Raw genomic sequence first — 24033 nt, forward strand, 5'->3', positions numbered from 1 at the left:
CATTCTACTATTTTTGAGGCAAGCAAGCAATGACAGGATTCAAGCTATTTTGTTGTTGCTGTCGTCTGTTTGCTTTGTCCATCTAATGCATGCATAACCAAAGGAAAAGAAGTTAGGAACCAAAAAGAAATAAAAGACACCAAGTAGATGCTTGGGCCTGTTTACTTATATGGAATATCTTAGTCACTGTTTGCTATTTAAAGGGTGAAAGACTAAAACTAGATCACATACTTGCTTTCCATATCATCACTCAGCTCCTCTTATCATTCAGTTGGAGCCAAAAGTAAATCTTTGCACTCTTATAGCCTTTAGATCTGCTGTTATAACTCAAACGGCACAAAAAGCTATTTCTACTTCAATGTATGTTATGAAGACAGGTAATTACAATTCATTAAAATTCACTCCAATCCATTTTAATTTTCCCCATCTCATCTAGCAAGATAACATATGCACAAGTTACTGGACTAAAGCAACAAACTAACCTGAGAATGGAGTCAGCTAAATTAAATTACAAGAGGACATTTGTACTATTACAGCCAAACCAAAAAACATTTGCCTAATAAACAACAATACTACTTTATGTGTATATGAATTATATTCTCATATAGATAAAGTTACAGTGTGATAACAATACTCTAAACGTATTATTAATGTTTTTTAAAGACTCTGGGGAAAGTACTACTCCTAAATAGCAATATTTTCTTCATTTACATAATGAAACTATAAACAAATAGCTGTATGAACTGTGAGAGTAACAAAGCCTGGTCCCCTATGGATTTATGCCTCGAAGTCTATTTTCTGTGGTCTCTCTGATGCCTAATAAAAAAAAACTATCCTGTAAAATCTTCATGTTGATTTGGTCACTATTAATACCCCTCCTCCTGCCTATCTGTTTCATGTACATTCTACCCTTCCACCAAACCTTGTCAAAATTGAGCAGGGTCTGAGGTCATTACACTACGAACTATGTTCATGCAAATCTCAAACTGTAGGGAAGTAGCCAAATGGGGAGATGAGGAGGAGGAGGTGCATGCTTGCAAAACAGCATTAAAAATACCCGTATCATTTGTGAACCAATGATAAATACTTACTGATTTTGACAAAAAAAAATCCTATTTAATTCTTTACTTCCAAATTTACTTTGCAAACCGATACCTGACTTAGAAAACAGAACTCATGAGAGGAACGCAGCTTGTATTTGCAGGTCAGGGATCCAGGATCCTCTTCAGGCATGATTCAGACCCAGCAGAAACCATGTTATAAAGCACTATTACACTTTTTTTTTTGTCTCAATAAACAGAATTAATTTTCACATCTCATTTACTTCTCAGGTGCAAGACCTTAGCTTGCCAAAACATTACATGTTACTTATTTATTTCTACAGCCCACAATTCAATGAACTGCACAAACAGTGACTCAGCTTTAAGCATCTGGACTGCCCAACCGTCTGAATATACATGTCAGCTAGTCTTCATCTGGGCCATAAACATTCTGTTGATTTAAGTGAAGGAAATATATCAAGTTATAGTTTTGGTTTAACTTCTGGAACAAAGGTCTTCACTCTGGATTTAGGCTTCTGATAATAGAGGGTGAAATTACTGCTGAACATGGCGTGAGTTTTTCTCAACTTCACAAAAGCATCGCTGAGAAAAGAGTGATTATTGATATATTACGATGGAGGCACCTGTAACTTAATGAAGTTTTCTACATATATGTACCCAAACTAAGAATAGAACCCAAACCTGTAACTTAATGAAGTTTTCTACATATATGCACCCGAACTAAGAACAGAAGTTGCAACATTATCACTGGTAGTTACTCTTACACATTTAATACATGCCCTGACCTACTGAAAATACTTGTCTGGTATTATTGACATTTGTTTAACCTATAGCATTAATTCTTTGTAGCTCAATAAATCTGAGTATCTTCCCCCTGTATCAAGAGATTCACGGACAAAGAAAGTCAATCTTCAGCCCACACACAAATAATAGCTTTCCATTACATTTGCCATTTCACCTGAATAATTCCTGATAATCATGAATAATGATGTTATTTGACATTCTAATGATATCATGCTATGCAACTTCAATCCATCAGTCACTGTCAGGAAGGTCAAATATTTGTATTCCATTACATTATGCAGAGTTCATTAAACAGTTAAATGACATTATACACCTCAATTATACTTCCAAATGAAACTAGCACATATCATTTAGATTTTAGAGTCTATGAGTTGCATCTCCATTTAAAAGAAGGATTATAATTTTGAATATTCAATGGTGACAATGAAATATACTGAGGCTTCAAACAAAAGCTTTTCAGCTACACGAAATCCTGATGCAAAGACAAGTTCACTCGAGGCACCTCGAGCACAGCACTCTGCACAGTCTAAGTTCATTGTATTTTCTACTGTGTAACTAAGGGTTACTTGTTAGTAACCCTAGTGTGTTCAAAATACAGAGCTGTAATCCATACAGGAAACTGGCTATTGTCTGGTGTCTGGTGGTATGTGCATGCAAAATAAAAACATGATACTTGGGTGATAAACAGGCAGAAAAAAAAAAGGAAGGGAAATTTTGTTGTCAGCAACATTTTGTTCTCCTTCAAGTTTGAAAGCAATGAATTAAAGTAGATATTAAACACAACAACTCAAAACCTACTGTGCTGATCAAACTTATTGTAAGAACAGGAAAAAAACATTTAATTGTGGCTGTAAATAGTGCTATTTGATTAGCACTTAATATCGAGATCATTGAGATGAACCCATTGAGATCATGCCCAGTTATCATTGTAAATATTTAGTTATCTAACTACTCTGACAAGTAATCTATATCACTTGTCTTGCATGAACCCAGCATTTGGTTTTTATCAAAATCATTTTCCATTCTTTCAAAAGAAAAGCAGCTTTCAAAAACAAAAAGCAGCTCTGAGACAGTCATTAAGTGTCCATCAGAAGCTGTGTATTGATTTAAAAGGACTTTTTAAGAAATCACAGCCTTTGTGATTGCACCTAGTATCTCCTCTCAACGACAATCTGAGACATACACAATAGGAAGAGGAATGGAAAAATTAGTACCTCAAAAACATACCTAAAATCCACAAAAGAACACAAGTAAGAACAACCTTTGTTAACATGGTTTGTCAGTTTTAATAAGACCTATTAAAATGCCACTTTCCTCTTGGTTAAAAATTGGACAAGTTCTAACCCAGTTTTTCCATCTAATATTAGTAGATCAAAGCCAGTTTTTCAATCAAGATCCCTGTAATACATTACATTATTCTATGTGTGGGAAAGACTTAAGTTCTTTAAGTTACAGCAGAGGGTAGGTGAGCTCCTTGATTCTGCATCTAGGTCGAGGCATGGATGGGCAATGTGATTTTGAGCAATCACTTCCCAAATGAACTTAACCAAGCATTAAAATTGAGACTAAAAAAAGCAACCAAACCCTAGAAGAGGGAAAAAAAAAAAGGACTGTTTTGCACTATACACCTGCTGCAGTACATTCACTAACCAAATCTCTGATGACTTTATAGTTAAAATCGTATTTGAAAGGCCAGTTCGAAAGTCATTAATGCTTATTATTCTTAAAAAAAAAGTTTCATCTGAATTGTTAATTCAGAAATGATTGTCAAGAACTTTGTTGAACAGGATCTGAGGAAAAAAAACTTTAACTTTTCAATACTGCCTTAACCTTGCTTGTAGAACAACATGTGTATTGGCACCTCTAATTTACAGAACACAGCTGAAAGAACCTAATCAATGTAATTTTGGAGAATACAGAGATATTCACTGGTAAATAATTGCCATCATGCCTAGAAAATCTTAATGGCAAAGAGCATTATAGCTATCTTTCTTTCACTAAGTTACCTTATTTTTTTTCTTTCTGAAGAGGTAGGAAAATGAACATATCCCTTTCTTTCGGATTTTGCTTGTTCTTTAACTGCTCTAGACCTCGAATAGTGACCAAAAGGCATCACCTAATCTCCACTTCCCTCCAGTAACATCCTCCCAGTTTTGGAGTTATTCCTTACTGCTTCAATAAATGGTATTTTCAGGCTATTTGACACTTCTTTTGAATGTCTATTTTTATATTCTCAAGTGAACCAGGGTACACTATCACTTGCCCAGTCAAACCCAATCAATTATTTTTTCCTTCCAAAGCCAAATGCACTATCTAACCCTATTACAGAATACTGCACAATGGTGAAAACCCTTGGGCATAAAGGCTCATGAAAGTGAAATTCTCTAAATCAACCGGGAACTAGCATAATAAACTGTTGTAACTATGGTTAGATCCAACGATATTAAATGGTCTGGCCCTCCTCTCCCTAAATATCCAAACCTGTAAAACCAAAAGCTATAAAAAACTATCAAACATAACAGGCAGGAGATATAAAGAAATAGCAGAAATCTACCTATCAATAGCACACCAAATACTCCATATACTCAAAGAACCAGAGTCTGCAAATACATCTATATATATATATACATATATATATATATATATATATACACACACACACACCCTTTTTTTTTTTTTTTTTTTTTTTTAAAAGGGATGGATTTTTAAACTGTTTGTTTTCACCTTTCACCTTTTAAATTAAGCCTTAACAAGGCTTATTAAGGCTAGCATTTTTACATCAAGATACACAGAACAATATCACAAAACAAAACATTATCTCCTCAATCAATCCTAAACTTCAGTAATTGGGCACATAGGGCTGCTTTCAACACGTGCAGCATACCTACGCTTCCCCTTACTGAACAGACAAAACAAAGAGAAATCTGCAGTAACTAAAGGTAATGATATTTAATTACGTACTGTGAATTGCAATTTTTCAAGCTTTATCATTGTGTTGCATATATTTTATGTTCAAATTAACTTAGTTTTGAAAGTTTTCTGTTTCATTATTATTCTGTGGAAAGCAGGTCTGTCAGGGAATGCAATTAGCAGGTCACAAAGGACCTTCTTATACAGACATTCAGAATTTTCTGGTTTTGACAGCCAACACTTCACAGAGTTCAGCAGCTCAGCTGACACCGAACAAAAATTAGATTCAAGATGTGGAATAACATTAAGTTTATGCGAATCTGTTGGATTTTTTGCATTATCGTACTACAGCACAAGAAAACCAGCGGGAATACGCTCAGCCCTGCGGTATCAGCAGCAACACTTATATTGCTTTGTCTTCCTCTTTGGATAGCGAAAAGTTGAAGGCAGATATTTTGATACTGATACTAATCATCATCTGCCCAGAATGAGTGCAGGGGACTCAACAATAACTACTCAGACATATTTAAATGAGAGGTCGTTAACAAAAAATTGTTAATGGCATGATCTAGGAAAGCTGCCCAAGAATCTTCTAAAAGGAAAAAGAAATATATGTTAGAGCTTCTATCATTTTTTTTTCCAGGTTCCAGAAACACTCTTTCTCAAGCCTTAAGTTTCAAAGATATGCTAAAATGCATGGTCCATCACCACTAGAACACTGTGCTGGGATTAGCCTTAAAAAAAATGCAGTCACACTGTCTACAGGTGCATAGATCTGGCAGTTATAATGAAGGCAGTACATGTGGTGATTTCACTGACAGATCAAATGATGATCTCGAATTGACTTCTGCTGTTTAAAAAGACAAACAAAGGGGTTCTCTGTACCTTTTCAGTTGTGACAAAACACAATTTCATTTTTACTCTGATAGCTCATTCTAAAAAGATCCCCTATTACCTGCACTTCAGGTAACTCCATTCAGGTAGCAACAATGCAATGGTTCAAGATCAAGAAGAATCTGATAAAATATTCTAAGCTGCACTGTTTCACCTAATTGCATCCACCCTGTTGGGAACAACAGAGGAACATCTCAAAAGCAGCACTTTTTGGTGCATATAGGCACAAAAGCAATTCAACCCTTAAACTCAAAATGGCCCTTACATCTCTACTGGTTGGTTAAATTATGAATTTATTCATTTGTGCCTGATCAAAATCCATTACTTTTCCAAATACATTCCAAATACAATTCTCCCAATTCTGAACTAAGAGGGCTATGTAAGTAGCATTATAACCAACCATTTCACTTGTGCATGCAAGTAATGGATAGTTCTAGCAGTCAAGTTTTTACTCCATTCTAAATGCTATATCATATACAGATATAGCAGATAAATCCTGAGCTTCCCAGATATCAACAAATGTTAGGGAAAAAATCATCAAGTAGAATAAAGAACTCACAATGCATAACAGGCTCAGTGCAAAACAATGCTGATGTGAGCACACATTAATCAGGTCTTGTTTCAAGGGTAAGGCTGACCTGGCCTCTCACTAGAATATTAGGTTAACTATATTGTTCCCTTGGGCAGAAACAGTCTCATCTTGACGTCTTGCATCCCCTTCATTTAAAAATGAGTCCAAAATTTTAAGGTTTGTACATAAGGACTTGAGTGATGTTATAACAGTGTTACCCCACACTGCATTCATTACTTCTGCACATGACATCTTCAGAGGTTAAGTCGAGTTTACATAGATAGTACAGAAAACTTTACTTGTCCAACTTTCAGTTTAGAGGAGTGAACTAAAGCTAATGCAGAGAGACTCTGTATCACTGGAATTCAAATATTGCTTTGATTCTGTTGAAACTACCCTTTCAAACCCCACCTCCCCCCCCCCCCCCCAAAAAAAAAAAAAAAAAAAAAAAGGAATTTAGGCCTGGCAGAATATCCAGAGCCAAGACGGAGTATCCTGCTTATATGACCACAGCCACAGTTGTTAAGGCTATGCTGTATGTACCTCATCCAAATGGACCGTAAATCAGACAGCTAACAAGCAGCCTGTAATCTGAACTGGTTGGTCAGTCTTCAGGATAGGCTAATCTTGCTCTTTCTACCTCATCAAGTTACACTGTCACATCCTCTTTAACTAGCTAATACCATCTTCTAGGAAGTATTAGATGTAAATATGTGCTTTCCAACAAAGCAATCTAATTTGCTCTCTCTCTTAAGCCTGGAAAGTCTGCATAAGGTCTGCGCCAACTCCAATGTTGTTCATGACCGGTAAAACACGTTGCTGCACTAAAGCATTTCCTCCCAAGTTTTAACTTGCAAGAAAATCAGGAAAATCTTGAGTAAGGAATGATACTAACTCATGGACAAGATAAATAGTAAGCTCGATGCTGTAGGCATTAAAAAAACACCAGTATAGTTTAAAAATCTCCTATATAACAGAATACTAAAGTGCTTTTTTCTAAGGTTTTTACTTTTCTACAAACACCTGTTTTTATCAGTTTCTTTCAGCTAATCCCTAACACCTTCATGGAAGCAGCATGTTTCTCCATACGTACAAAAATTACTCAATATCATATGTATCTATAATCAACTTATAATCACTATCAAACGTATTGTATTTTACTTGGTTAGGAGTAGGAGAGAAAAGGCGGATGCTTTCTGAATTAAAGTAACATCAGCAATGCATTATGCTAAATCAGCAGTATTCCATTAACACTGCTGCTTTCGGATTAGGATAAAAATAGAACTCTCCAACTCCATAATATTTTTGCGACGAACTTTCTCTAGGCTAAATTTGGATAATTTCTGATAGACAAGCACATACAAATTATTTTATTAATATTGATGGAGTCATAGCAGGGAAACATTAATTGAGCAGAGATATATCATTAGCATCCTTCCACATGACCGGACGCTAATTAGGTGCCTATTTTTTCTTGAAAAGTCCACTGCTACCTAGGCAAAGGTGGCAATTCCGTGTATTTCAAGCACTCAAAATGCCTGCAGTAAAACAAGAGAGGCCTTCTTGCAATAAACCAGTTCCTCTGCAACTGCACAGAAGCCATGCAAGCTTAGTTACTACAGTCTCTTCCTACAATTTTTTAGGAAACTCATTTGAAAAACATATTGATCTTATTTCAAAGTGCTTATAAAGTTTTCACTCCTAAAGTAATTTCCCTCCACCGCAACGGAGCTCTGCAAAGTGAAGTATATTAAAAAGTTTTCTTTCATTTTGTCTTTTATTTGCACTACCTGGAGCTAAACAAATCTGGGGGGAGGAAACATGTAATTTCATTTTGCAAATATCATAGGCAGCCCTTTCTGCCAAAAATTCCAATAAAACATTGAGACACAAAGCATTTGGCTTTAACAGGAAAGTGTTGGACTATGTTTCAAATGTGATGGTGGTCCCTGGGTCCAAGCATTCAGAAGGGAGGGAGCACTTGGCAAGGTATCCTTTTAAATCCTCATGATTATGCAAAATTAAAATCCCAAAACATTGACCTTTTTTCAGATGCACTTGAAAGTAATTCAGTTTTGTTATATATTGAAAGCAACTCACAGAAGGTGTATAAACTTAAAGAAATACAATCAATAGTACCTAAGGTAAGTGGCATTCCAACAAATTTTAAATGAGATGCTAATAGACAGTTAGCATCAGAGTGACTTTATGTCCCCTTTTGCACTCTCTCAGGAATATCAAATGGTAGGTCGATAAAGCTGCTTTATTTGTAATTCCCCATCATGACTTTCAAAGTTAAATGATGCCCCTCAAAAGCAACATGCACCTCAGTTCGGAAAGGTTACCCAAGTGTTTTGGCCTAACCTCCTAATGGGTATCTCCTCCTTCCTCCTTTTAGCACACTTTCTTCTGCAGAAGATAGGATCCCATTTTGCAGACATGGAAACAAAAATGTTACGTCTCACTCTTGTCCTGCCAAGAGGATACTTTATTCTGAGTTCCTTCATGCTGGTGCACAGACTCCATCCTCATTACTCTTCCAACAGGATGATAACTTCCTAATAATCTTAAAGAGAAATTTGTTACTTTGAAATCTTCATTTCAAAACACCAAAAGATACCAAAAGTTCCTTTACTCTGGTGCTGTGTCTCAGCTACATTACTCTCAATATTTAAGAAAAATTCACTTTGCTTTTTGTTCACATCTCTTTCCAAATTTATCATCACTGCTGTTATTAATGCCATTGTACTTTATTAATGCCATGTACTTTAAATGTCCGAAATCAGAAGACAAATAAAAATCTTGTTTCTTATTTCCCTTACTCTAATTCTCTTTTCCTCCTTCCCTCCTCACCTAAAAATCATATATGCTTTTGAATTTAACTGTATCAGCAGAAATGCTACCATGTTTTCAAGCCTGGGCTCTGAGTGTGTTCTTGGCCAAAAAGCAACTTATTTAATGAACCGTATTTTTATACTTTTTCTTAACTTTCTCCTCGGAGTTTGAAAACAGTGAACCACATGCAAAATGAGCTAGGTTCTATTCTGATCCAATCCTCATCAACAGAACTGAGCCTAAGAATATGAACCTGAAATGTGTTTAAAGTGACTAAATTAGAATGCCTGAAGTGTGATATCCACTCATGAAACCTAGCCAAGAGGTGATGAGACGTCCATGCTTTGATTGGAAATATGCTAGATCTTAGCAGGTTGCAAGGAACAGCAAAGGCTAAAATACACTAGCAAACAGAGAGCAGACTACACATGCATGTGCAATCAATGTATCAATGATTGGTGTCCTCAATTTTCCACGATAGCCTCATTTTACATAGCCTCTGTTTTCTATTGTAGCTCCATTTTACAATAAAACCTCCATTACACACTGTGTTGATATCTGACTTGCACAGGACAATCTATTAAAACATAATTTATCCAATTACTTTGCCCAGAGAAGTTGCTTGACCCTTAACTAAAGCTCTGCAAAGCAATTACAGGGCCATTTGGAATCATTGCCGTGATGACCAGTCTCAACTGCTCGTTCAAATCCACTGTAAAAAGCATTTCCTAAATAAATGAAGCAGCAGAAGCGAGCAGCTCTGGGCAGCAGAGCAGGAGAGACCACACGTGCTGCCTTCTTGACTAGGGTCCAGAGTGGGCCCTGGTTAAGTGCGAAGGAGCATGTTCATCCCGTGCACAGACTTGCAAGGTCTAGGCCACCCGTCCCAGGGTTGTTGCTGGCGGGGCTGGATACTTTACACTGCAGCATGTGTTTTTAATGGACCTAGTATCAGCAAGTGACTGGAATATATTCAGGCTTCCAAGGCTGCATTCACTGGGGCATAAAACAGAGGGATTTCTGTTCAAAGGATTGACATCTACATGAGCAGTGTGAAGGGATTAGGTTATCCCATTATTAATTGGTCTTTATGCTCCTGAAAAGATGCTGGGATTATACACCACAGAGAAAGGAAGGAAACATACTCTATGTTTAGAGAAGTATTCCTTTTAGATTTCATGTACATGGCATACTCTAAGGTCCTTAAATAATAAAAGTAAAATTAAAAAAATCATTAGCATTATGAAATATCTATTTCAGGTTATAATTACAGGACATCAGGCTCCAATCTTAATTTATGGTTTTCTTATCAGGAGAACATTATATACTAAGCTCTTCACTAAACTCCCTAGATTCAGAGCATTAAAGAGATGGCAAGTAAGTATCTTATTACTAAATCTCTTCTTAGGAGCTGCAACAGGAAATTCACATCCAACACCTGTCAAAAATACACACTTAAAAACAGTGGGTGCTGTATTACACCAAACAGCACAAAATATTCCAATATGCTAGAAACAATAAGGAACAAATTTAAATCTCCAAATGACTTGCCAGCAAATCTATTTTCATTACAAACACAAACTCTGCATATATTGCATCACTTATGCTGATTGTATGGTATTATGAATAACCAGGTACTCCAATCATCTCTTTTAATTATATTCTGCCATAAGAGCAAGCCTTGCAACACCTTGCCCAAGCTCAGGTAATTCTGTGCGTGCTGCATTCTTGTAACTCTGCAGAGGACACTAAGTCCTACACGTTCACAAACTGTAGCAGGAATGGCTGTGTAACTGTCAGCTCCTTCACTAGTAAGGAACTACTTAAAAGACTAAAAAAGCTGAATTTGAAAACAGTTATGTAATGACATGAGGAAAAAACAATACTGCTTTCTTCTATGAAGCTCTTGGTAATTGGTACCTGAAAAGTAAAGAATACGGACATCTGCTCCTGATGTGCGAACTTAACCTTTCCATAATGGCAAAATTGCAACAGCAGCACATGCACACACACACACACACACCACTTTGTATTTGTGGTCTACTGCCCATTTATAATTGTTGCATTTTTGTTGCATTTTGCATTTTACTGCATTTATGCATGCAATAAAAGCATTAAAATGACATGTTTGTACAGTAACTAGAGCAATTACAATTTTTTTTCTCTGCTAGACTAAAAGTTGTCAATATGAACAAGGACCTGCACTGCCATTTGAAATAACGGGAATGCCAGTTATGTGTAAACCTTAAACTAAATACTCATTCTCACCTTTCATGAACCCAGCTCCAGGTGCTACCACTTAATTTTCCTTCCTTCTATTTTAATGTTGCTTCTCTGCCTTAAATATGACTAACTTGCTCTAGGTCCTTAGGAAAATGCTTTTCTCACTAAACATTTATCCTATTTTCTCGATATGCTAAAGTATGAATGGGAAAACACTTTTTTCAAGTGATGTCTGCCATGCTAGCTGCAAGAACCTCGAAGTAAATACACTTTAAGTCAACTCCTTAAGAACTGCATGGAAGGACACACAGTTCCACTCTCAGAGGTCATACACTAGAAACCTGCCTTCAAAACTGCACTGAGTGCCTCTGAAATACCCAAGGCAGTGGAGAGGATTATGCATGTGTTTTTCTGATTTAAGATCATTTACAAATGCAAAACACAACAATGATGACGACAAGGGGAACAAAATGACTAGACCAAAATGATATTTTCAGATGGATTTCAGGATATGTAAGCAATGCAGGCAAGAAATTTAATTGCACAGATCCATCCTATTATGACACTTCTATCTTCAAGTCCAATTCTGAAATCTCATCACTTTCCTAATAGTGTGACTTGGGAAGCAGCTGAACACATCACTAGTAAGGGACTGATCATCCATTTGTGGCATCTGATAAGATAGATATTCCCATGTTTAGAGCATGCATTAGACTCTATCCTAGGAGCTACTTCTCTTAACACGTGGTCCTAATCAAGCTTTTCAAATGCCTCATCCAATTTAGGGTATACTATAATCTCATAAATTCTTAGCGCTGACTTACTGAATCCATGCAAATAACTCAGTAACTCAGTAGGCAACTTGTTCCATTTCCATTGCTTCAACAAAGCATATTTCGTACTCTATTGTTTCACTATTTTCTTGCTTCTTAAAGCACTGTCACAAATCACCAACCATGGGATTTTTCATCAATGCCATTCCATTAATATAAGAGCACAAACTTAACAGGTAAATCCCTGCCATGAAGCACATTCTGTAACTGTGAGAACTTTTCAAGTGAAGTCAGCTCTGAGGGGAGAGGATTTTCACCAGACCAAATTATAGAGCTGAGGAGAAAGGGAGAGGGAAATGGGGGGAGACACAGACAGAGAAGCTTTTGCGCACGCAGCCTTGAATTCATTATCTTCAGAAGCTGCACTTCCTAACGCAACTCAAACACCAGCTTTTTGTTTGTAGACTCCAGCTCTAAGATTACTAACTGGACTTCTCATTGCTACTAAATTCACCGTGTTTGCACACATGGAGCTGATCATTCATTTCTTGGCCTGTTAAAGCAGAAAGCTTTTCTCTGAAGGCATCCTGCAAATCCAGTGCAGCTGATCTATCGGCTCACTGCTCACTCCCCAAGGGGAAGTCCCACTCCTATCCTCTCCACAAAATACCTCAACTAAAAACAAGGAAGGATAGGAGCTGTTTTTCCTACTCTCATTCTTGCAAAGAAACATTACTGATGTTAATGAGTTCCACTTAAGAGATCAAGACTACTCATACGGGGAAGACTTGTGGAACAGCTGTATTTGAGATTTGACAGAAAAATAAGCCTTTTCTTTTGGATGATGAACAACTTCAGTCTGGGATCTCAGAAAGAATTTGCCAAATCCTGACAATACAGAAGTCAGTCACTTCTGCAGTCCAGCTGAAGAAACACACTCTATATTCTTCCTACATTTTCAAGTAAAAATTACCATTTTTATCTGCTCTTCGCACTCAAGAGGTCGTTTCTACACCAGCTGAGCTACCTCATCACTCCTTTCCTGGGACACTCTCTTCCTAGAACACCTAGGAAATTTGGAACACTAAGCTGAGAAGTTGACTCCTTGTTGCCCTGAACGACACTTTTTGTCTTCATGCAACTCCGTTACTAACTCAAAGGTTACATTTAGGATAAAAAATCTTTAGAGAAAAAAAATATATACATATATATGTATGTGTATATATTCCTCATATATATATATATATATATGTATTTCTTCTTTGCTTGAAGGGGAACTAAGACAGCATTATATTGATTCATGATTGCCTGTTAGCATCATGGTAATGCAAATAACAATAATGCATATGAAGCTTCTGTAAAAAGCTGTTACTGCAATATGTAAATTCATATTTATATTCTGCAATAACTGAATTTTCTTTTCTACAGATTCATCTCATGGCAAATATTAACACTTGTTTATACTGAAAAATGTAAAATTAATAATTATGTAGCATAAATTCAGATGTGTTATGTGAAGTATACCACCTAACTAAATCACAACTAACAGCAACTGTGTGACTTAAGGAAGAATAATAACTTCATGTACATGATAAGCACCAGGGTTTTCACCTAAATGCCCAAACTTGTGAGAGAATCCTATTCTTTACAGAGCCAGCCAGCTATTTTCAAAAAAAAAAAAAAAAATCCTGTCAGAACTATAATTAAATCAAAAATTAAGCTTACTTTTTTAAACATTAATAGATTGCTGATAAAAAAAAAAAAAAAAAAGAGTTTGCTTGGAAGAAAAGCAACAACCATTTTGTCACAAAACAGCATGTGTCAGTCTCAAGTAGCACATCAATTCTGTAAGCATTTGACAAGGGAACTCACAGACACGCGCACACACCGTGCAGTAGAACAGACACCACTCTAGTGACCCTGGCTCCCAGCCCACTCATGCGACAGGTTCCGGGTAATTGCACTGCAAGTTATCACATCTTTGAAGGAGCATCTGGTTCAACTAATGTTTCCTCTACTTATTAATAAAAGGAACTAGCCATAGTAACTCTTAGTACAATATACTGCCTCAGTGACAAATAATGGCCATTAACTTCACATAGTGATAAAGCTGCCAGCAAATACCCCATGCTTTTGGTTTCTGTAGTTTCAGGATTCTTACTGGTGTAAGAAACAGATCTCTGCAGAAAAGAATACAAGATATCCCAGCAACACTCAGTATATAACAGGTAAGTGGTGTTATATTTTTAAATTGAAAAAAAAAAGGTAAAAAGCTTTTCATAATCAATGAAAGATTTAAAAAGTACTGTAAAGCATTTATTCTAATATATTACACTCACATGCACACACTTTTGCTGAAGGGGGCCACACTGCCCACCACAAATTACTATTATATTTTTTTGATCGGGGAACTCTCAGCTCACTGTTCCCACTTAGAAAGTCTGTTCTTTTTTAATAACCAATTCAATAACTGTTGAAAAATGTTTTCTATGATATAGTACTGCCATAGATCTGATGTTTGTCTCTGTCATTACATATTGCATTCAATCAATTTACAAATGTTGCTGTGTTCCTTTTCTGCTAGTGCTCCTTATGGCATCCTGAACAGAAATCCAGAGATCAATACCTTGTCTGCAGAAAAAAAAATGACATAAAAAATGAATAATTTTATTTACAATAGAAGTTCTGGTTCCCAAATGGATTCTACTAATTTTCAAATTCATTTTTCATGTTTAACACAAGATGAAAGCAAGAACCTAGCACAATGCAATGGGAAAACCAGTGATGAAAAAAAATTAGCCTGTATTTATTAAGGATGCGAGTGAAACCAAGTAAAGCTATATCATATGAGTAGGAAAATATCAGGAAAATGGAAGGCCCTCCTCAAAGTATGTGTAGTCATATTAAAGAGCAAAGAGCCCACATCAATGAGCAAAAGGATTTTATTTAAAAGGAATTCTACATTTTAGAATTATCAAAAAAACAAAACTCCTGAGTGAAATAAGGGAAAACAACAACACTAAAGGCTTAGCTCATGCAGGCTACATGAGCTAAACCAATTCTTGCCTTGTGCATTTTGAGTAATGTAAGCAATGCATTTGCTGCCTATAGACATTAGCCTGCACTATTCCAGCTCCTGAGTAGCCAACTTCTCCAGGACAACTCTCCGATCATAGCAGATGTCATCAACAGATGACATTTCACAATCATTCTTCATAAATCAGCAAATTAACAGCACTAACAGGAAACAGGAACTACATTTTTCGCAGAAAACAGTGTCGTTTCATGTGTAAACTTGCTGGAATTTGTACTCCTGTACAATACCTAGCTCACAATTTCCTCACTTTCAAGCTAACTGCTAACACATACACAACACACACTCTTCTTGCTTAAGTTCTTGGTTCCAGAAGCATCCATAAGCATTACTGTAGCAAAATAATAGTATTTCTGTACTCTTTAAAAAAAGCAATGTCTCCCTCACCAAGACTGCACATATGACAATGTGCCTGGCCTCTTTAAAATAAGACAGGTAAGAGACATGACAACCTAATCTTCCCCTTGGAAACACATGCAAGAACAGAGCATGTGACGTACTCATATTTTCTTGGGGGTTGGGATGCTTCGTGTTCTCCAACAGACTGGTCAGGCGCCTCTGCGTCTTTCCCCTTCGGGTGGCAGTAGTGTGACTAGGTGTCCTGGGAACTCATTGAACTAGATGTCCTCCTACATATAGCTCGCCCTCTCCGTTCGGTGGTTGTGCCAAAAGAGGTAAAGGAATTTGCTACTAGCACCAATCCAATGAAGGTATTTCAGCTTGGGCAATAAAGATAATGGTTTCATGCCAAATACTCCAACTCAGGATCCCAATTATGTCTCATTTCAACTATCTGCAAAAATCACAAACTCCTCTCTTAAGGAGACCTTCTTACAGGAGAGCTTATGTGCGCACAAAGTACAGAAGTAGAAATCTAATACGGGGAAATTGAGGCAGTTCTCTGCAGGAGAGAGGGAGAGGGTGTATTTTCCTCACCATAAACAGAATCTTCTCAGTATTTCTACTCTTGGTTACTATTAGAAGAGTTCAAGTTTCAAGTGTCAAACTGAATTTACAAGCCTGACAGGTAGAAAACAAAACTTTTTCATGCGTCAACTAAGCAAACATAGTTTGGCATTACTCAAGTCACAAACACTGAACACCACAAGACCATTTTTACTGATTTTTTTTTCCAGAGGATAACCGTATTTAAAAACTATTACAGCAATTTCACAACTACTATCCTATGTTCCTTTTCAAGACGGAATTTCAACCTTACAAGTTAATTAAAGCCACCACCTGGAGTGAGCTGGCTTTCAAACTGATTTCCTTTGTCTCTCTAATTCACATGCATTAATATTTTATTTCGCGCTGAAAAAAAAAAAACAAAAAAATGAAAAGGAATGTCGCAAGTATGCCAAAGACAAGGCGGATAAAATTATTGCAATAAAACAAAGAAAATACACTTGTTATTGCCAGGTCTTCAGATGAATGCTGCCTAAAAAAGGCATTTTAAAGGCTTACAACTGCAGATTAGCTCTATTTTACATACTGCATTCTAGCCTTTGCATCCTATCTTTTAAATTTTTCCTTATTGTAATGAAAGAGGAAAAGTTTTTTGTTGTTTTTGTTTTACTACTTGAACATTTATTCAGCAGAGAAACAAAGACCACACTATATATTACAACACATGAGCTATGAAAACACTGTGACATTATAAAATATGCTGCAAGTCTCATTATGGAATAACAAAGCTAAACCTCAGCAAACAAACGTATCTGCCAAACAGTCAGCAATAACTATAAAACTAGAGTTTATAATCTTCAATTATTTATAGAAAGAAAGTAGGTTGTAATAATTAAGTTTTAAAGGCCTCTTAAATTGTTAGTTCTAGAACCTCACAAAACTTCCAAAGAAATATCTTTCATCCGAAAGACCTCTTATTTATTTAACAACAGATTCAATTGCTCATTTACCTAATTAATTGACAAAGTCATTCATTGTTCTTTTAAAACATCCACATAGAGTATATTGCTACACACGCGGTGCAAGTGAGAGCGTAAATAGTGACGTTCTGTGCAGGCATTTTGGTTCTCTGTGATCTGATATTGCCTTTAGATAGTTTTGAAAATATTTTGGCAGTTTGATACAACTGTGAATCACACTGATTTACATCAGATACTTTAGGCAGGTTGCTGCAGGACCTCAGAGTTGAGAAGAATTGCTCATTTAATTGATTAAAACATACTGCTGAGATAGTAACACATGTTGAAAGTTTCTACAAAGTCTAAGTGTCTTTGATATTCATTTACAAACAAATCATCTGACATCTCCAACAAATAGCAAGTATTCAAAATAGGGGTCCAGAGAAGTTAGTTAATTTTATTTTGAATAACTATTTTATACAAGCGATGGGAAGAGAGGGAGATTCAATATTTCAGGAGAAGAAAATAAAAGTCTGTAAGTATAAAAGTAACTAAATTTAAAATCATATATTAGAAATTGTTAGAAGTAGCAGGAAACTAGAGAAGAAAGTTAAAGCTTTGGATAAATTCAGTGACGCTAAATAAAAATTTAACAGCTATTGTTACTCTGTATGTACACGTATGGGTTTTCTTTTGCCAACGTACATTCTGCCACTGCCCAATTTCTGCCCAATACCTCCTGCTGAAGTATTACCAGGGACCTCTACAAAAATGACCAGTCTGAAATTCTTCCAAAAAGATCCACCTCTATCAAATGAAATAAACAGAAGTTACATAGCAATAGGGTTTTTGTGGAGAAATAATATGCAACATTACAAAAAGGACTTCCTAGGGGGAAGCTGCATCTTGCAGAATTGAGTTCCTACAAAGTTTCTAATTGACAGGGTAGTTTAACTTAAAACATTGGTCTTTTTCCACAGGAAATATGTATACTGTACAGATAGTTCATTCAATCCATTCCTACCTAAATTAATCAAAGCAGTTTGTGTCCATCCCTGGCCCACCAATAGTCTTCATGCAGGATTTTGCTGCCATTTGACAAATTGTTTACATTTAGTTCTGAGAAGTCGAAAATTTTCCAGAATGAAGTTGTTATATCTAAAAATAAGTGGCACTATTTAAAGGAGAACAGGATGTGTTATTTAGCATAATATGAAATTTAAACACTAGCACCTCAGATACACTTTAAAACGCTTTTGGTAACACCTGGTTGTTTATACATCTTCAGTGGTGAAAAGGTCAATAGAAATTCACCTCTAAGGTCACAGTTGCTAAGCAACCATTTTTGGAAGTTCTGCTACACCAATCAAGCATTTTACATTCCACTGATTTCAGAATAAATCTGATTAACATCCTACCTGGCCTTCAAAACATGCAGTGGCTCCCCCTCTTCTGCAGCATGCGGAATGGCCCGTATGTGCTCCTGACCAAGGCTGCGGTCAAAAGGATACGCCCAGGGACCACCGGCTTCCGGTTCACCAGAGCAAAGGAGAGCTCCGTCTTCAGGAAGACCACGGAGGGCTTGATGAGATGCTGCCCAAATCTCAACATCACGAAAGCAAATCTTCAGTATCTGAAAGGGAAAATCATCCAGGTGATTAAGAGACTGCCTTGCGATTTCTTTTCAGACAAAAGAAAGATGACAACTAAATTGGGCAGCAGGAAGACTAGTGAAAGAAAGGGCCTCCTTGGCTCACCAAGCTGTTAAGTCTTTTCTAAAGTGCCCACCAGTTTTTCCAAGAGCATCACTCCTTTAAAGTGATGGTGTGACTTCTTATGAAAGATTCTGCACACAAGTTCCTAAAGCTTTTTCTCATAATCTTGGCTGGGCTATGAAATTCAGGACAGAATGCCATTTCTGCCTCTGACTGTTTTTTTTTCTTTACTGTACACGTTTGTGAACCGTAGGCATTTGGAAAAAGCATGAATAATATTTCACAGGCATTTGTTTCACATTTGCCACAACGCAAACCAATACATAAGGATTTATGGAACAGAGAAACCACATTTTCTAAACTAATCCCTCCAAGAAATACCTCAACAGAAGACATAGAAACAAATTAAGAAAAGCCTATCAGTCACTCATTTCAGTACATGCTTTCCAGCTTGTGCAAAAGAAATACAAAGAAGACTGACAGCTGTGTACAACATTATATCTTACAAAGCTCAAAATGCCCATTCATTCACTAATATTTCCTCTTCTTATAGTGAGGATGAAAAGTCTTCTTAGACAACTAAGACAGAACCCTAACAGACTCTATTTTAGGTCTTTAAGCCCTAGAGTATTTAACTCAATTAGGAATATCCAAGATATCCTGCTGAAGATGCTGCACAGCAAAAGATGAAATAACGATGCATATTATGTGACAATACTTCAGACACATCCAAAGCACTACAATAACATTGCCTTGTTTGTTGTAACAAAGTGATTAATCGAAACAGTCAGGTTCATAAGTTGCTTCAATGGGGGCAAGGCATTATTAGAATCAAGTGAAGTTTTTCACTTTTGTCTTTTCTTGAAAGGATAAGGTATTCAGTGAGGCCCAAACCACTGGACACAAGTTTCAACTCTTCCGTATGTATTTTTTTGCTTCCCAAAGTGTCTTTGGGAAGCGAAATGTACTCGTTCTTGTAAGGAAGTCCTGTCTGTTTCACTAACTGTTGAAATGGCTACATATTCCCATAATACATATTCTGTACTAAATCCAAAGCAGGCACCATGTCTGATTTTGCAAAATGTTATCCCACAGATGATAGGAAACACTTGAGAAAACTATGAGAGAGTGGGAAATGAGTCATTCCAACTTCAAAGATCTCAAAAGGTCCAGAAATAAATTTTTATATATTTGGCACTGTAGTATTTTTTCGATAAAGTTAACAGAAGTTTAGCGTCTGAGAAGATGCGCCCCATACCATATATTAAACCTGAAACTCAACAGGCTACAAAATTAATCTCTTTAGCCAATAGAAGAATCATTTCCCTGAGGAAACACCTGCTTTATCTTCTGCTGATGTCTGAAACAAATAATTATTATGAATTTCAAAATATCATTTTCATTGCTCTCAAGCAGCCAATCAGCAATCCCTATGGGATGGATTCTCATCCTGATTAATTCATCAGGATGTTTACATATGATATGATAAAGAGATACAGTCCAACCTTCCAGATTGCTGATAACTAAAACCACTGTCCAAAAGACATGGAATACACTTAAAACACAGAGCCAAGATTTTAAAATACAGCTAACCTGTGCTAGGAAGGGAAGCAGCAGAATTCTCCTCCTCCCCTCTGCCCTCCCTGTCCAAAAAGCTCATTCAGAACTGGAGAACAAGGCCAAAATTCAACAAATTTCTATATAAGCGCAGGCAACCTGTCCAGCTCCTGCTGACCCTGTGGGCATTATGTCTGCAACCCAATGGTAATACTGTAAAGGGGACAGGTCTCCTCAGGACCTTCACCATCATTTGCGCCTTGTCAGATCAGTGGAATACTCTAATTATAATACTCTAATAGTGGAATACTCTTTTATTATTTAAATAAACTCTAAGCTGTGTTACACACAAATTCTACCCAATGGATATACCCAAAGGCCAAAAAAATACATTTTGAAATTTCATGGATAAAACCAACAAATTTATTAAAATCTCTTATGACCATTGACTATGTAATATCTGAGTAGTGTATTTCCATAAATACGCTATATAATATACTATAAATATATATATTACATATAGCACAAATATGCTATATAATTCAAACAAGTATACAGGTTGTATTGGTTGTATTATGCAATGCTGCAGACTTCCCATTGCCATGCACTGCAATCACAAAAGGGCATTATAGGAATTATCTTTCATAAACAATTCTTCACTACCTATTACACATTACTTCAGCTGTTTTCTGTCCTAGTGATTTTCTGCATTTTTCTGCAAAGCATGATCTAGTATTTTGTGCACAGAACCAATTAAAAAAATATGGAAATGAGTAATTGATGCAACTGGAAAAAAAACCTGTGGCTGTGCAGCATCATAAAAGCAGCAAAGCTGGAGTGCCAGAGGGCAGTGAGACGAGAAACTCCCACCAGGCTACTGTGTTTCAGTCACCTAAATTCTACCTGCCTGTCGCCTGAATGACCTGTAAGAAGCAGAACTCTGTACGGTACTGGTGTATGCACACAGGTCACGAGAAGCAAATGGTGCATGCACAAGGTTTCTCAATTGATTGTAATCTCCTCTCTAAGTCTGTTCCTCGGGGGATTTCAATTCTGCACATAAGGAGGTCAGTGCCAGCTAAAAAAAATGAATCTAAATATAATTGGCAAAAGATGTTTCTTCTTTAATGACAGTAGTCTTTCTAATCTCAGTAATAAGGAGGACAATTACACAGTAGCACTAGAAAAGGAAAGAAATCCATTTTTGATAAAAGACAGCTTCAGCCCTGTTTAACACAGTTTCTGTTCTGACTATTTAGATAAAAAGTATATTTACTCTTCTTCATATTGCCCAAATACATTACATTGCTTATTTCATCTGCCTCATTTTCCTAATCAAATTTCCTTCCAGCTGTGTCCCTCCAGTTGCAGGTGGGAATATAGTGTTAAAGGCTAACATAGCAAATAAGGTAATTTTACAGGAACAACATATCTCAAATCTGAGCAACTTGCACTAGAAAGAAACATACATTGGCATTTTACGCTATACACCAAAAACTAAGTGTGCTAAAATTAAGAAAAAATATTGAGATATGCTGAAATATTTTCAAACGTATAACTTGTAAAATTTCAAGAAAAAGCACATTCTCTCTGTTCTCTAGCATTTTGGCAGGGAGAAGGAGCAGGTTGTTTTCTTCATTGAGCCTATGGGATTTTTGGCATCAAACACATGTGGAAAAGTCTGAACACAAATGAAACTCTCCTATCATCAGGCCCCTACGAAGACATCAAGTTAGATGTATGCTTGTTAGAAGTCACCTGTATGATCAGAGACAGATAGGCTAGAACACCTTTGGAAAATACTTTCTCCGTACTGACCATAAGGAGTGATAAATGGCTTTGCATAAACAAAACCATATACCTAATGAAAAATAAGGGCTTGAAAGGTCTTGAGCAAACCAGACCTGCTCTACATAATTCAACTGTCCACTTGCATGACACAGTTTATAGAAGATGGTCCATATAGAATTTACCCATTCCAATTAATTCAGGCAGTGCAAGGTCATCATTTGCCTATGTACCTAGAAAACAGCTGTAATTTTCCCATTTAAAAAACTACCATTTCAGACACTGGCCATTCATGGCCTTGATCTTCTGCTTTTCTTTTTTTTCTCTCCAAACATTTATTGTGACTAACGTGAAATAAAAATTCTGCCTGGTATTACACTGAACGTTTTATTGTCTGTCTTAAATGAGAAAACAAGCAAGAACTGAATACACGGCAATGATCCAGAGATCATCTTCTAAATGGAATCTCATTTCAAGACCCGAGTGCATAGAACTACTAAACTGAAGCTTCACAACCTTCTCTGTTAAAAAGTTCCATCTCCATTTTTTTTTCCTCATATTAGCAGGGATAATCTGAGATTGTTTCTTCCTCCATCATCACCCTAGATTAGGAAACAGTACCCAAAGAAAAGGCTGAGAAATAATAACTTCTCACAATTCAAATACCACATCCACGATCTTAAGGTAAATGTCTTGTAAAATGGAATATAATCAATATGTTCACCTGCTTCTTGACTTCTACTGAAAGAGTAAAGCATGTACAAACACACTTACACAATAAATGCTATTCTCAAATCTTTCCTGAGGGTTAATCTCCTACCAAAAAACCCACTGTATTTCAGATCCTCTGTTTAATAATATGCACCCGCAATTGCTATCCTGATGCATGCAGAAATCAGGCTTTTGGTTTTGCCTCTGCAAGTCAAATTCTGATGAACGAGACCTTTAGTGCTGTAATAACTATTGTGAGTAATGGAACAATCAATAGCTTTTATTAAGAAAGAACACTGAATTATGTATTACCAACACTAAGATCTATGGAAAGTACACTTTTATCAGGGAAAAAATATATTAGTATCAATCTTACCTTTTGCTAAAGCAGAAAAGTGAATGACAGAAAAGACTTAAGAAAATGTCAGCAGGATAAAGGCTACTGCATAAAAACGCCTGCAATAACTGTACACTTTAATTATATAACCATAATGATAAATGAATATATCTAATACACATCTAAAGATGAAGTGTTGTTCTAATGCAACAACTATATATACACATACACACACACACACATATATATATATAAATAAGAAAAGGTTATGCAACAGCCATATCCAAAAATTCAAGTGATTATTTCTTACTATTTCTGCCTCATTTAAACCAATAGGACTGCAAACTGTATGCCAGCAATGATGGAAAGAACATAGAGAAAATAGCTGTAAAGGCACAAAATGGCTTGCACATCCTTAAAAAAAAAAAAAAAAAAAAAGACAATGTTCTACAGAACTATAATTAAGAAAGGCAATGATGAAAAAAAGAAAATGGTCGGAAATAAATAGGCTTTTTTTTTTTTTTTTTTTAAGATTTTTAGATTTTTAACTTTTCTTCTCTGCACATATTCTCTCTATGACTTTTAAAAAGTCCTTTCTCTACTGCACCTTATATTCTGAAATGGACAAACAAGATTCCTAATTTCTCACCACTTCTGTGGCAGCGCCTGTTTCCTTTTGCATTGATGAACAGACCACTCCGAAGTACTCAGACAATTAAAAAAAAGTCTTGATTGATATCTGGATATACGTCAACTGAAAGAATAAACACGTAAGAACAAAAAAGCCAAATGCAAGCTGCCATATCCATAAAGACCCACATTGCCTCCCTTACTCTTCCCATTGAATAAAATACTTGGAATCTTTTAAGGGATTAGAACGCGAACTCCTTCCTAA

The 24033-nt window shown here is 36.3% G+C and overlaps 1 protein-coding gene across 2 annotated transcripts in view; it reads right to left on the reverse strand.

Moving 5' to 3' along the window:
• Positions 1-21094, reverse strand: part of FHIT (fragile histidine triad diadenosine triphosphatase) — a 363590-nt gene extending 342496 nt beyond the window's left edge. For both annotated transcript variants that reach the window (XM_088528281.1, XM_088528280.1), the window contains exons 1-2: positions 20966-21094; positions 18542-18663 (exon numbers count right to left, since the gene is read on the reverse strand). In XM_088528281.1, coding sequence (XP_088384407.1) covers positions 18542-18641 — 100 coding nt within the window. In that variant the 5' untranslated portion in view covers positions 18642-18663; positions 20966-21094. The remainder of the gene's footprint in view (positions 1-18541; positions 18664-20965) is intronic.
• Between the last annotated feature and the right edge of the window lie 2939 nt (positions 21095-24033).

This window comes from Tinamus guttatus, unplaced genomic scaffold (assembly GCF_059628265.1).
Source record: "Tinamus guttatus ecotype Peru unplaced genomic scaffold, ASM5962826v1 Tinamus_guttatus_pri_ptg000307l, whole genome shotgun sequence".
Taxonomy (NCBI): Eukaryota; Metazoa; Chordata; class Aves; order Tinamiformes; family Tinamidae; genus Tinamus; species Tinamus guttatus.